At 55.3% G+C, this 12,788-nt stretch overlaps 1 protein-coding gene across 18 annotated transcripts in view; it reads left to right on the top strand.

Annotated features, from left to right (window-relative positions):
• The window catches only part of Rap1gap (RAP1 GTPase activating protein), a 63,723-nt gene extending 61,957 nt beyond the window's left edge, over positions 1 to 1,766 (top strand). For 8 of the 18 annotated variants that reach the window (XM_029476544.2, XM_029476543.2, XM_085838807.1 and 5 more), the window contains 4 exons: positions 365 to 414; positions 688 to 822; positions 987 to 1,027; positions 1,333 to 1,766. In XM_029476544.2, coding sequence (XP_029332404.1) covers positions 365 to 414; positions 688 to 822; positions 987 to 1,023 — 222 coding nt within the window. In that variant the 3' untranslated portion in view covers positions 1,024 to 1,027; positions 1,333 to 1,766. Of the gene's footprint in view, positions 1 to 311; positions 415 to 687; positions 823 to 986; positions 1,028 to 1,332 lie in introns of all 18 variants that reach the window. The other 10 variants (XM_029476540.2, XM_021159445.2, XM_085838810.1 and 7 more) reach the window with 5 other exon arrangements.
• Positions 1,767 to 12,788: the final 11,022 nt, after the last annotated feature.

The following is a 12,788-nucleotide window of genomic DNA, read 5'->3' as shown; positions in this document are numbered from 1 at the left end:
GTCCCTGCCTGCTCCTTCCCCCTTGGCCAGGCCAGACTCGTCCCCTCTCTCTGGCCTGGGCCTCGTCTTCAGCATCTTAGCCATTTTCCATCAAACATACGTCCAGTGGGTACCTGCAACTGGCCTGGCCTGTCCCCTGGCAGACACAGGCCCTGCCTGCTGGCCTCCTAGAGTGGAGGTGCAGGGGTCTTCACAGTCTGTTGGCCTCTGAGACCCAGACCAGGAGAACATCTGCAGATGTGTGTGTTGTCCGAACAAAGGAGGGGGTGGGGCGGGGATGTGGGTGGGGCTGACCTCCCCCCCCTCCCCAGGAGAGCGTGTCGTCCTCAGGAACGCCCCATAAGCGGGACTCCTTCCTCTACAGCACATGGCTGGACGACAGCGTGAGCACCACGAGCGGGGGCAGCTCCCCAGGTACCAGGCTAGCAGTGCTGGGGAGGGGGCGGGGCCAAGCTCCCCAATGCAAAGCTAGCTGTGCTGGAGGAGGGGCGGGGCCAAGCTCCCCAAGTACCTGGCAAGCTGTGCTGGGAAGGGGGCGGGGCTGAGTATGGGAGCCTGATGTGACAGCCTCTTACGTGGGGCGGTGATCCAGAGGACGGTAGAGGGTAGCTGGGAGGTGAATTGAGGGAACCCCAGTGCCAGTCACCCATCCATGCCTGCATCTCCTTGGTGCCTCCTCTTGGCCAGTGAGGTGGCTCCCTCCTGCCCCCCTTCCCAGGCCTCACACGGTCACCCCACCCAGACGTCGGCAAGTCGGGGGACCCTGCGTGTCCCGAGATCAAGATCCAATTGGAAACATCTGAGCAGCACACACCCCAGATGGTATACGGGGACTCCTCCTGGGAGAGGGTAGAGCCGGTTGGGGACAGGGACCTAGGGACCCGATGGCTGGGGTGCCCCACTAGGCCAGAAGGACTGGGCTCTTCCAGTGACTTCTGGTTTCCTGTGTCTCCTGCCCCCACCTCCGACTGCATCTGTCCCCACAGGGCTGCTAGCTGTCACCTCATCAGCAGGCGGGACTGAGCAGGTCAGCTGGTGCTCATCCGGATCCTCTGGGGTGGAGGAGGGGATGAGAGCCCCGGGGCTGGGCAGGACTCTCCAGCCTCGGTGGCTGCGGGCCTGGGCTAGACTTGACACCTTTTGGCCTTGGGTTCCCTATTTGTGCAGTGGGCACACAGTGCTGCCTCAACTCTGCCTATGAGTTGTTAGGGAGCTTGATGGAGCCAAAAGAACTGGGCGAGCGTGGAACATGGGGCGAGCTAGGGATGCCCGTGGGATGGGAGGAGAAGCTGTTGCCATCTTCCTCTGAGTCTCATCTCCTGTTCCCTGCAGAGGAGGCCTCAGAAGCACAAGAAGATGCCGCACCACATCCAGGCAGCTGGCCCTCTGCCCCACAGCCACCCCAGCCCCTGGCGCCCCTCCCTCCAAGCCCTGGGCCCGCCCATCTGGGCTGTCTCCGCAGGGCGGAGCCATCCAGAGCTCTCAGAATGGATGCTGCTGGCATCACCGCCCCACCCCCACCCCCAGGCTGGAGCTCTGGGTGTGGGCAGGGACTGTGGCCCTGGATTGCCCTCACTTGGGCCTCTGTCACACCGGGTTCCCCTCTGGAGCCACGGGGAACAGGGTAGGAAAAGGAGAAGAAGCACCGTGCGCATACAGCCCACCGCAGAAGCAGCAGGTGCAGGGTGCGCGAATGCGCAGGCGCTGGGCAGAGTCCCGTGCGGCTTCTGCTGTGGGACCTGGGCCAGGCACCCTCATTCTCTGGGCATCTCTGCTGCAAGTGGACAAGAGTATTTCAGAGATCACTGAAGCCTGAGTCCATGCACCTGCCCCAGGAGGGGGCCATTGTCCTAGGGACCGCTTCCCGAGGCCCCGGGTGGGCTAAGGGGCTGGGTCTGCTTCACCAATCACCCAACCTGAGTCCCCAGCTTTACCACAGAGCTGCCAACGTCCTTTCACTGTCTCCACACGAAGGCCCAGTATCCTCGGTTGTGGATAGGGTCATCCCTGGCTCCTCACCCAGCACCCAGCTTAACCCTGCCACCCCACACTCCTGGGAGCACTGGGCTGAGGGGGTCTCAGCTGGTCTGGAGTCCAGACCTCGCCATCCCCTGCCCACCATTGCTGTGGAGGGGGCTGCCAGGCATAGCTGCTGTGAGCCATGTCCTTGTGTGTGTCTGTTCACTCTTAGGAGCCACGCCCAAGGCGAGACTTCCAGCCCCAACACCCACTTTGGAAGCCCTGTGGCCACATGTATGTCAGTAAGGGTTGTACAAAATAAATTCTATTTATCGCTATTGTACCCGGAGTTGAGAACAGCTTTGTGTAAACCCTGCCTAGACACACGAGGACCCTAGACAAACCTGTCCCCTTTGGTGCTGCCGAGGCTGGGATGCCTCAAGTCCAGCAGGTCACAGGGTCTGTGAATACCAGCTGAGGCCTCCTCTTCATGGCCCCACTCTCCCACCCCATACCTGCCATGTGTCTTTCCTATGGAGGAAGTGTGGTTTTGAAGTCTGCCGTGGCACCATCTCTCCTTAGCTTGGTGGTGAGGAATTCTATCTCTCTCCTCTCAGAGGAACAGGAAGAGCTTGTGATCTCCTCAGGGGCTGTAAACATGCAGTGAGCTGGTTCCCACTGTTACCAGACATACAGTCTGGACAGCATATAACAGTTTCCTTTCCCATCTCATGTCCCGCAAATCCCAAGTTTCCCTTGTATGACCACCAGGGGGCACCAAAGGATCACCATCTGGGCAGAGAAGCGGTCAGAGTCCCTGCCTGATAGCATAGGACCACAGGCTTAAGGGTAAAAGGGTGGACAGAAGGGCAGAGGAGGTAGAGTCTCTAGGGGAGAGGGGCTTGTGTGTAACTGGGGTTGGGGGGCTCCAAAATGAGGACATCCATAGAGGGGACACGGAGATAGGCTGGGGTGAGACCAGAGACCACATGGTTTTGAATGCCAAGACTTCATGCAGAAGACAGTGGAGGGACACACTTAGAGCCGTGCTGGCTGTTTTTTTTTTTTTTTAAAGATTTATTTATTTATTATATGTAAGTACACTGTAGCTGTCTTCAGACACTCCAGAAGAGGGCACCAGATCTCGTTACGGATGGTTGTGAGCCACCATGTGGTTGCTGGGATTTGAACTCTGGACCTTTGGGAAGAGCAGTCGGGTGCTCTTACCCACTGAGCCATCTCACCAGCCCCCGTGCTGGCTGTTAATGGAGTGCTGGTGGGCCTGCCCGCTGGCTGGTGGAATCCTGGAGGGTGGGTTCCCTTAAGGAAAGAGCCACAGGAGATTCATTCAATGGCCTTGCAGGTAGATATCCAGTTGTGCTCTGAGGGAGATGCCATCTTAGCGTCCCTAGAACCCCAGTGCCCCTACCTCACTCTCACCTCCCCAGGAAGATGCTTAGGGTACTTTGAGGCTCTCTGAGATGTACCATGCCATTTTTTGACAGGGCTGTTCTATGACCCACGGACGCCTCAGGCCACCCAGAGGCCATGACTCATACCCTAACTCCAGCCCTGACCAGCAGGGTTTGGCTCCAAGCTTCCCTGGCTGCGTTGTTCCTCAGCTCTACAGTGCATTCTGCTCCAGCCTATGGCTTGCAGTCATGGCATCCAGAATCCTTCCTGGGCACTGGCTCTGAGTTCACTCTCCTAGTGAGCTCGGCCCCCTGCCCTCCTCTGTGGTCCCTGGTATGAGGCTCAGGGAATGAGACCTCATGGTGATCTTGGTGCTAGAGCTGTGGGGGCTCAGATAATACTGAGGGGATGTTGGGGGCAGGAGCAGAGCTGGTATAGCCTCTGAACACAGATAACCATGAACAACCTTACTGCCAAGCCTTCAGATTGTGCCGTCAGACCTGTGTCCAGAGGACATTGTCACACGGGCTGGCTCCACACAAGTCTAGCTGGAATTGAGTGGTGGTGACACACACTTTTAATCCCAGTACTCAGAAGGCAGAGGCAGGCAGAACTCTGTGGGTTCAAGGCCAGCCTGGTCTACAGAGAGAGCTCCAGGAAAGACAGGGCTACACAGAGAAACCCTGTCTTAAAAAAAACAAAACAAAAAAATGGAAGGAAGGGAAGAAAGAGGAGGAGGAAGAAAAAAGAGGAGGAGGAAGAAGAGGAGGAGAAGAAAAAGAAGAAAGAGAGAGAGAAAAAAGAAGGAAGAAACAAAGAAACCGAAAGGAAAGAGAGAAAGGAAGAAAGAAAGAGAGAAAGGAAGGAAGAAAGAAAGAAAGAAAGAGAGAGAGAAAGAGAGAGAGGGGGGAGGGAGGGAGAGAAAGAAAGGAAGAAAGAAAGGAAGGAAGGGAGAGAGAAAGAGAGAGAGAGAAAGAGAGAGAGAGAGAGAGAGAGAGAGAGAGAGAGAGAGAGAGAGAGAAAGAGGTGTTGTGAGCCTCTGGAAATGCTTCCCTAAGCCTCACCACCACAGGCTTTTTGGCTGATCATCCCTTTGTGGGGATTTGCTCATTTGTGTACCCAATTCTCTGGATCTGTTCCAGAGCTGATCTAGATCAGGGGGCCCTGGGGAAAACACAGGTGAGTCGCTAGGAGAACAATCCCTGGCCAGCTCCGCCAGCCCCGCCAGCCTCCCTGCCTGGCCACGCCAGCCTTGCTGCAGGAAGAAGCATCCAGGCCACCACGGCCCAGGCCGTTACTCTCAAGCTCCAAGGTGGGGCTCAGGGAGGCCGAGGACGCATGGGATCAAAGTGGACAGTGCTGTTTCTCTTGTCCCCCTGCCAGTTCTGTGCCTACCCTGGGTTCTGAGGTGGGGAGGGCATGCAGGGACACCAACTCCAGGCTGGAATTAGGGCTAGGGCGGGGGTCACCAGTTCCGGGAAGCAACTGGCTCTGTTAGAAATATCCTGGGCTTCTGGAAACAGCAGCACTTTCCCAGGAGACAGTGGAGGCAACTCACACCCCTGGCATCCCAGCTCCCTGTAGGCAAGACTCTCTAAGTGTCACCTTAACAGGACAAACTATGATCCCAAACACTCATACCTCTAAGGAGTCATGCATGAAGACTGGTGCAGAATCCATGTCTATAGCATCCCACCCACACCCACAGCAAAGGTGCCCCTGGACATCTATGGCCAACTCCAGGACAACTTTGCCAAAGTGGTGGCCTCAGGACCAGGCTGGTGCCAGGGGACCAGAACTTGGATGTACCTTGCTTCTTAGGCTACAGGGGGTGCTCAGCCAGGGGCCCTGGGATATTGAGGTCTGTCCTTCCTTCTTCCCTCCCTCCCTGAGTCTGCCCTACTGAGGGGACAGCCCAGGATGGAGCCTCCTGAAATAACCAGATCTGGTGAGGGAGGCTAATTTTAAAAGCCACTCTGGCTGCCCCATGGGCCCTTCTGGGAAGCCCTGAATGTTCCTAATGTGTGTCTCTGGGAGGGGTTCTTATTTCACATTCTATGTCTGTGAACCCAGGCCTGAGCCTGGAGTTCAGGGGCCCAGGCTCCCCTCTGCCACAGACAGAGCTCAGCATCTTTAGCTCGTGGTCTTGGTCCCTGGACCATCCCCATCCCTGTCTTCTGCTTCTTGGTCTCATGAGCTTCCATTACTGTGTCTTCCCACATTCCTAGTCTGTTCTCTGCTGCCGCGACTCCATCTCTGCCTCCTGGCCCATTCCCCCAGGAGGCAGGATGTAGCATACCTGACAGTCAAGAACCTGCTCTGTGCAGGCTGGTAGAGGTGGCTGTCCACCTGGAATGGAGGTCGAGAGTCCTAGGGCTGACAAGAGCTAGGCCCGGCATGCAGAGGCCAAGTCCAGGCACGACCTGGACCATCTGGTCAGGCCAGGTGCCAGTGAGCTTCAGGGTGAGGGTTGGCAGACAGCAAACAGAAACATGCAGTGCCCAGTTAAATTTGAATGTCAGGTAAACACAGACTCATTTTTAGCCTAAGTATACCTCATACAATATTTGGGACATACTTATAGCAAAAAAAAAGAAAAAAAAAATTCCTGTTTACCTGACATTCACAGTGAACTAGGCGCCCTGTGTTTTATCTGGCAATTCAGCCTGGGGGCCTAGGAGTGAGGGGAGGCCTCGCAGGGACAGCCAGTTCTACAAACTGGTTTGAGGGTAGAGGCACACTTCCTGACCAGAGGGAGGGCTCAGTTTCCAAACAGGGGATATGGTGAGGGGTCACGTGACATCCGAACACAATCACCTGACGGCAGAAGAGAGGATCAGTGTGCTCTGCTGAGCCGCAGGAGTGGGCACACAGTGGGTCCTCCATAAATGCAAAGTGAATGAGATTCCTCACAGCCCATCCCTGCAGGATATAGGCCACGCAGCCAGGAGAGGGCTCTAGAACTCTGCTCCTGCATTCCTCAGACCCAGTGCAGGGTACACAGGCTCCAGCCCCAGGCTCGGGCTCACTTTGCCCCAGGCTGGTATTCATGCTCAGCTCTGGTCAGTGGTGCAGGATAGGGGCCTGAAACAGGGGAACCCTGCCTTCTAAAGTAGAGGGGCAGACCTGAGGTACTGTCCTATGTTCCCTAGGGAATCATCCAGAGCCCTTTTCTTTTCTTTTCTTTTCTTTTCTTTTCTTTTCTTTTCTTTTCTTTTCTTTTCTTTTCTTTTCTTTTTTTTTTTTTGGTTTTATGAGACAGGGTTTCTCTGTGTAGTCCTGGCTGTCCTGGAACTCACTCTGTAGACCAGGCTGGCCTCGAACTCAGAGATCCACCTGCCTCTGCCTCCCAAGTGCTGGGATTAAAGGCATGCGCCACCACGCCCGGCTAAGACAGAGCCCCTTAAACAGCTTATCCATCTACCTATCCATTCATCTATCCATTCACCCATCTATTCATCCAGAAACCCAGCCACCTACCTGTCTGTCCATATCCATCCACCCAGCCCTCCACCCAGCCACCTGTCTATCCAGCCACCTATCCACCACTCTCCCTACATGTCCATCCCTCCACCCATCCGCTTACACATCTGTCCATCCGTCTACCCACCTACACAGCAGTCTATCTACCCACTTGTCTTGCCCATTTATCTACCCACCCACTCACCTATCTACCTACCCAATCATCCATTCACCTATCCCCCTGCCTATCTATCTATCTATCTATCTATCTATCTATCTATCTATCTATCTATCTATCCATCCATCCATCCATTTCTACATCTTCCCACTTGTCCATCCACCCACCTAATCACCCACTCATCCATCCATCCATCCATTCATTTCCATATCCAGTCAGCCACCTACCCTTCTTCTGCTTCTCAGTTCACCCTTTTAGGAGCTCACCTGCCCACCCACTCCATCTTCTCCCCACACTTTGCCCTTGCTGGCTCGCTCACCATCTCCACTCACTGGGATGATTCATCCCAGGAACCCCCGCTCCCCCCAGACCTCTGGCTAAAGGGGCTCAGAGCAAGTTGTCCAACTCTACCAAGGATACCTATGCTGTGCCATGCCCAAATCTGCCCCTGGTTCCAAGCCTGACTGCAGACAAGACACCAAAGACTCAGAACCTCAGTGTTCCCTTTCCTAGAATGGGGCTCGCATCAGCAGCTAGGGTCTATAAGGATGGCGAGGCACGCCGGCGTGGGAATGGGGACGTTCCCAAAGAGAATCGCTGCCACAGCTCATTTTGATGATTGGGTCTGGGTCCCTGGGAAGTGGGCGTGGGGAAGCCCTTAGTTCTGATGACTCCCACTGACTCTGTGATGCCCCCCTCCTTGGGGGAAGGTGCAGTTGGCTCACCCTATCATTCAAATGCCACAGCAAATCCTTCAGAGAATGTAGTTGGAGGGCATATAGGGTGTCACCCTCTTTCCCTGCAGTGGGGGGCTGGAGCCTGGCCCCCTCCTACACCGAAGACCTCTGTTTCCCTCAATGTGTAGGAAGGGGGTTGTGCTGGACACCCTTGTGGCCTGGCCTGGTCCCCTGTGTCATCCTGTTAGTAACACGTTAGCTCTGAGCCTATAATCACACCTGTCCAGGGAAGAACCAGGCTCTAATTGCAGCTTTCAGTGCAGTCAGATGTGACTATCCCCGAGCTGTGTGAATCAGCGACGTTGTCCTGGCCTGCCCCACAAGGCCCAGGACCCCCCAGGGCCTGTTTTGGCTCTTATGGAGCCATGATAGGGTTATGACTGATGTCCCTAGAGGATCCACACTCTGTGCCAGGCCACGAGTTGGGTATTTTCTGTCCCCAGGGACCTTGTGATCTCTTCATCGCTCTGTGACACAGAGACTATGTTAACTTGTGTGTGTGCGTGTGTGTGTGTGTGTGTGTGTGTGTGTGTGTAAATGGAGAAACTGAGGGTCCAAACAGGCGAAGACAATTTCCCAAGACCCATGAGCCTGGATGTGACTGCGTCTGGATATGAAACCGCCTTTGTCTGATTCCAAAGCTTTTTGTTCTTGGCTTGAAGCTTAGAAGAGCTCCGCCCCAGCCATCAAAGCCTCTTTCCTAAGGGTCTCCTGAGGCATCACTGGTCACTCTACTCCCACCACAGCCTTCTTCATTCACAGTTGTCTCTGCCATCTGCCCCTTCCCCTTGGTCACAAAGACCTATCTGCCCTCTTCTTGCGAGGCAGTCTTCCTGACCCCCTCCTCTTTCAGAGTTGAGTTCACCACTCTCTGCCCATCCCCCACAGAAGTGGGAGCCAGGCCTGGAGAGTGGGGTGTGGCAAGAAGCCAGAAGCAGCTCCCTCTTCGGTGGGCAGGAGAGGAGCCTGCGGTTCCATGTTTGTTCTGGAGACCCAGCCGCTTCCCCAAGGAGACAGCCAGTGGTTCCCAGGCCACAGCCCCTCAGGCGGAGCCAGACCACGGCTGGCCAGCCCTGACGGGCTCCGCCAGGGCCTGGCGCTGGGTGGTCTGGGCAGCAGCCAGGGAGGCCTCAGTCCTGGCCTCAGGGCAGGAGCCATGATGAGAGCCAAGCTGAAGGGGACCTGGAGGGGTCCTGAGGTCTGGGGGTGGGCAGAGGCAGGCGTCAGGCAAGTGGCCAGGAGAGATTTCAGGTCCTAGGTCCTAAGTCCAGGAAGACACCAGGAAACGTCACAGTTGGGTGGTTTCCACCCAGGTCCTGAGTTGGCCCAGGCAGATGCCCACCAGAGAACTAAAGGCAAAGTCAAGACCAGTTTGTCGACACCCTGACTCCAGCCCCACCTTCTCTGGACCTAGGCTTTGCTCTCCATACCACCATGTCCGCCAGCCATCCAGGCTGGGGACAGCTCAGAAGAGGTTTTTCTAGCTGGGCAGCCCAAGTGTAGGTGGGCAAGTGGTTCAGACTGGAGGGATCTGTCTCTGAGTTCCTTCTCAGGGGCTTACCCTAAGTCTGTTAACACATACACCCATCTATGTCTCTTCTCCTAACCCTCTCAGACCAGAGGGCCCTGCAGTGGAAGGAACCCCCGCCCGGCCACTGGCTCTCTGGAACCTTGAGCAGATCACTTCCTCTGCATGCCCAGATCTCTGCAGACCTGTCTGTGGGCGACTGGCTCTCCCCGTGTCCCAGGCTCTCCTGACGGCTCACTCAGCCTCTCCACCCCAAAGTCCAGTGTGTGTCACCATCTAACTGTGACCCAAACCCAACTCCACTTAGTTTCCCCAAATCTGGTCTTCTAGATCCAGAAATGGCACCTTCATCCACCCAGGCCTTGGGCCAAAAACTTCGGAGGGGGAGCCCCGGATTTTGCCATTTCCTCTATTCTCCCCATAACCTGTGCCAGACAGCCCTGCTGGCTTCAGCTTTCCAACATGTCTGTGACCCAGCCACCAGCCACCACTCCAAGCCAGCGCCATCCCTAACCCCGAGGGCACAAGGACCTGCCAGCCACAGAGCAGCCTCCACTGCTGTTCACACTCCTCTGACAGCAGGGAAAGCTCATTTTACAGAGCAAACGCACAGGTCAAGGCCTTCCATCCTTTGGGTCTATGATGGCTTCCTCTCTGCTGCCAGAACACAAAGGCTGCTGTGTGGCCACAGAGTAGGGTCTGCCCTCAGCCTCCTTCCAGCATGTCACCTCTGCCCTTCCAGCATGTCACCTCTGTACCTCTCAGACATATCAGTTCCCTCTTGCCTGGCTTTGTCCTTGCCTTCAGCTTTCTGCCATTTTCCTGGCCGGGTCCCTGTTCGAGTCTCTTCCCCTGAGAGGTTTTCCCTGACTGTCAGCTTCATAACAGCACACTCAGAATTTGTGCTGCAAGCCTACTATGCGCTGAGCCTGTTTCTGTCTTCTCACAGGCAAGAGGGAGGTGATCTAGCCAGTGGCCCTAGCCTGTTCTGTCCCTTCTACTCTGTCAACTCTCATGCCCAGCCTCCCTGACAGACACAGGGACGACCTTGAGGAACCGTGGGAAAGGGCCTGGCACCGGGATGGAATCAGAGGAAGCCACATAGGGAGCCCAAATCCTCCCCTGAGTGCTTAATCATGACCCCTCCCCCTGCATCCCAGGGAACACACCAGTGGGAGCTCTTCAGTTTAGCTCAGGGGGTAATTATAAACTTTGCTGTCTGGGTCTCTCCCCCAACTCCCCCCAAGGAACCCACAGTCCTGTGGCTTGTGGGGCCAAGGCACTTGTCCTTAGATAGATTAACACCTTAGGAGCAGGGGTGGGGGGTACCAACCGTCTACAAGCGATGGGGCCTGGAGCAGGCTATCATGCCCTTTGAACCTCAGCTTGCCCATCTGTAAGTGAAGATGACACGGCCTTCCACACAGGATAAACTGAACTAATTTCTTACTGTATGTGTGCAAGATATGTGTATGAGAACATGAATGTAGGTGTGTGTGTGTGTGTGTGTGTGTGTGTGTGTGTGTGTGTGTGTGTATGTGTGTGTGTCCTCTAAGCAGCAGCTCCCTTCTATGTCTGGGGCACTTAATATGGTGTATGGCACACAATAGGTGTCTTGCTGACTTTTGCTCTTTATCTCAGGGCATTTGGTGTGCTGACACCCCTCAGGTATAGACACAAACTCCTCAGCAACCAGAAGCCAGATTGCTGAGAGCCATGTCTGGGGCTTTTCCCACCTCGCTCCCACAGCCTAGACTTCCCACCCAGTCTGTTGTAGTGTGGTTGATCAGCCTCCAGCATCGTAGAAGTTTCCTTGAAACTGGCTGCTGAGAGGATTGCTTCAGCAATGACGTTCATTATCCATGCCCAGCACCTTCTGTGGCTCCCCAGGGTCTTCATGGGCAACCAGCAGGCGTTTCAGAACGGCCCCTAAAGCTCTGTGGCCCAGCTCACCTCTTCCCATGTCGCTGCCTCTGAATTCTCTTAGGACCCAAGCCGACCCAAGCCCTCCCCATGTTGGCTTTCAGCTCATGTGCCGCTTGACCCCCCCCCCCACCACCACCTTCATCCTCCAACTAATTAGGTGCATGAGACACAAAGGTCAAATGCTCAGCTTCCATGGTGACCTCTGAAGGAGCTGAGAGCAGAACAGGGGGATGTCGGAGCTGGTGATCAAGCTGCTCACAGGACCCTCCTCTGTCTGCTGGGCTCTCCAGCTTTCCAAAGAAGCCAGATACTCAAGTCTTCCAGAGACATCTAGAGTGTCCTGAGCATTCATGGAGCTGTCCCTCGAACTTCCCATCCCCCTCCCTCAGCTAGTACAGGGTGCGATTTTGTCCCCCAGAAATCTAGTGATTAGAAACCTGGGTTGCTATCCCAACCCCCACTGCAGTCACCTGATCCTCAGTATCACTGTGATATAGTAGTAAGGGGCAGCTGCTCAGCCCAAACTACATTTCCCAGCATCCTTTGCACTTGGGGTTGTCACATGACAAGTTCCTACCAATGAACTCTGAAAGGAAGCTAATGCACGCTCAGGTTGCAAACCAGGGTGCTTGCGGACTCAACTATGGCGATACTGCCCAAATGGAATGGATATTCAGCGCTTAGGGGTGGTGGCTGATGGTGGGAAGAGCCTGGGTCTATGCCTATCAGTCAGGGTACCCATCTGTTGACATGGAAATAGAGTCACACTGTTGTTAAGAAGACTTGCCAGCCCATCTTTGTCCTTCTTGCCTGAGAAACCTGAGATTAAGGAGGCGTGTGAGCCACTGGATGCTGATTACAATCGTGTGGTTGCTGGGGACAGAGGTGGGTCCACTGCCTAGATCCCTGGCATAGATTGGGATGCATAACCCACGTGGTCAGCAGCCAGGGTGACAGTGTCCTATGATGCGTGTGAGCCAGGACCCAGCCCTCTGCAGCGTGAGCACATGAATGTCTTGGACAATATCCTGAAGAGGGAGAGCTAACTGCGTGTTCACTTTGGAGACTTTTGGAGACTTCGGTGCCCACAGTGTGCCAGGCTGGGTGTCAAAGGGCTGCAAGACCTTGCCCCAGTCTGAAGGGCTGAGACGGGTGTGGTCCCCATGGTTCTGGCTCAGCCATGATTCCCCCCTCATCCCAAGCCTTACTCAGCAGATGTCTCTAGGATCCCGATTCCAATACCCACTCGGGGGGTTCAGACCTTCAAGTAACGAGCCGGAAGCTCAGTGTAATGTCTGTGGTCCAGCCCTTAGCCAGCGAGGGAGGGAAGATGGAGAAATCAATATTCTACTTCTTCCACACCCTGGGGGGACTCTGAAGCGTACCCTCTTGTACCCAGAGGACTCGTCACACAACTAACTCCCTCCTTCCTTCTTTTTCTGTCTCCACTTCCTCCCAGTTCAATAATTCATGCCCAGGTCAGGCCGAGACACGAAGCCATGGTTCACACACAGGCCTCGTGGTAATCATGTTCTTAGCTATTCACATGGGTAGACTGCAGGCACTACTGGGGTGGGGGGAATGT

The sequence above is a fragment of the Mus caroli genome, unplaced genomic scaffold (assembly GCF_978045245.1).
Source record: "Mus caroli unplaced genomic scaffold, Mus_caroli_1 scaffold_6, whole genome shotgun sequence".
Taxonomy (NCBI): domain Eukaryota; kingdom Metazoa; phylum Chordata; class Mammalia; order Rodentia; family Muridae; genus Mus; species Mus caroli.
Note: the sequence above shows the minus strand (reverse complement) of the source record. Positions and strands in the feature narration are given on the sequence as shown.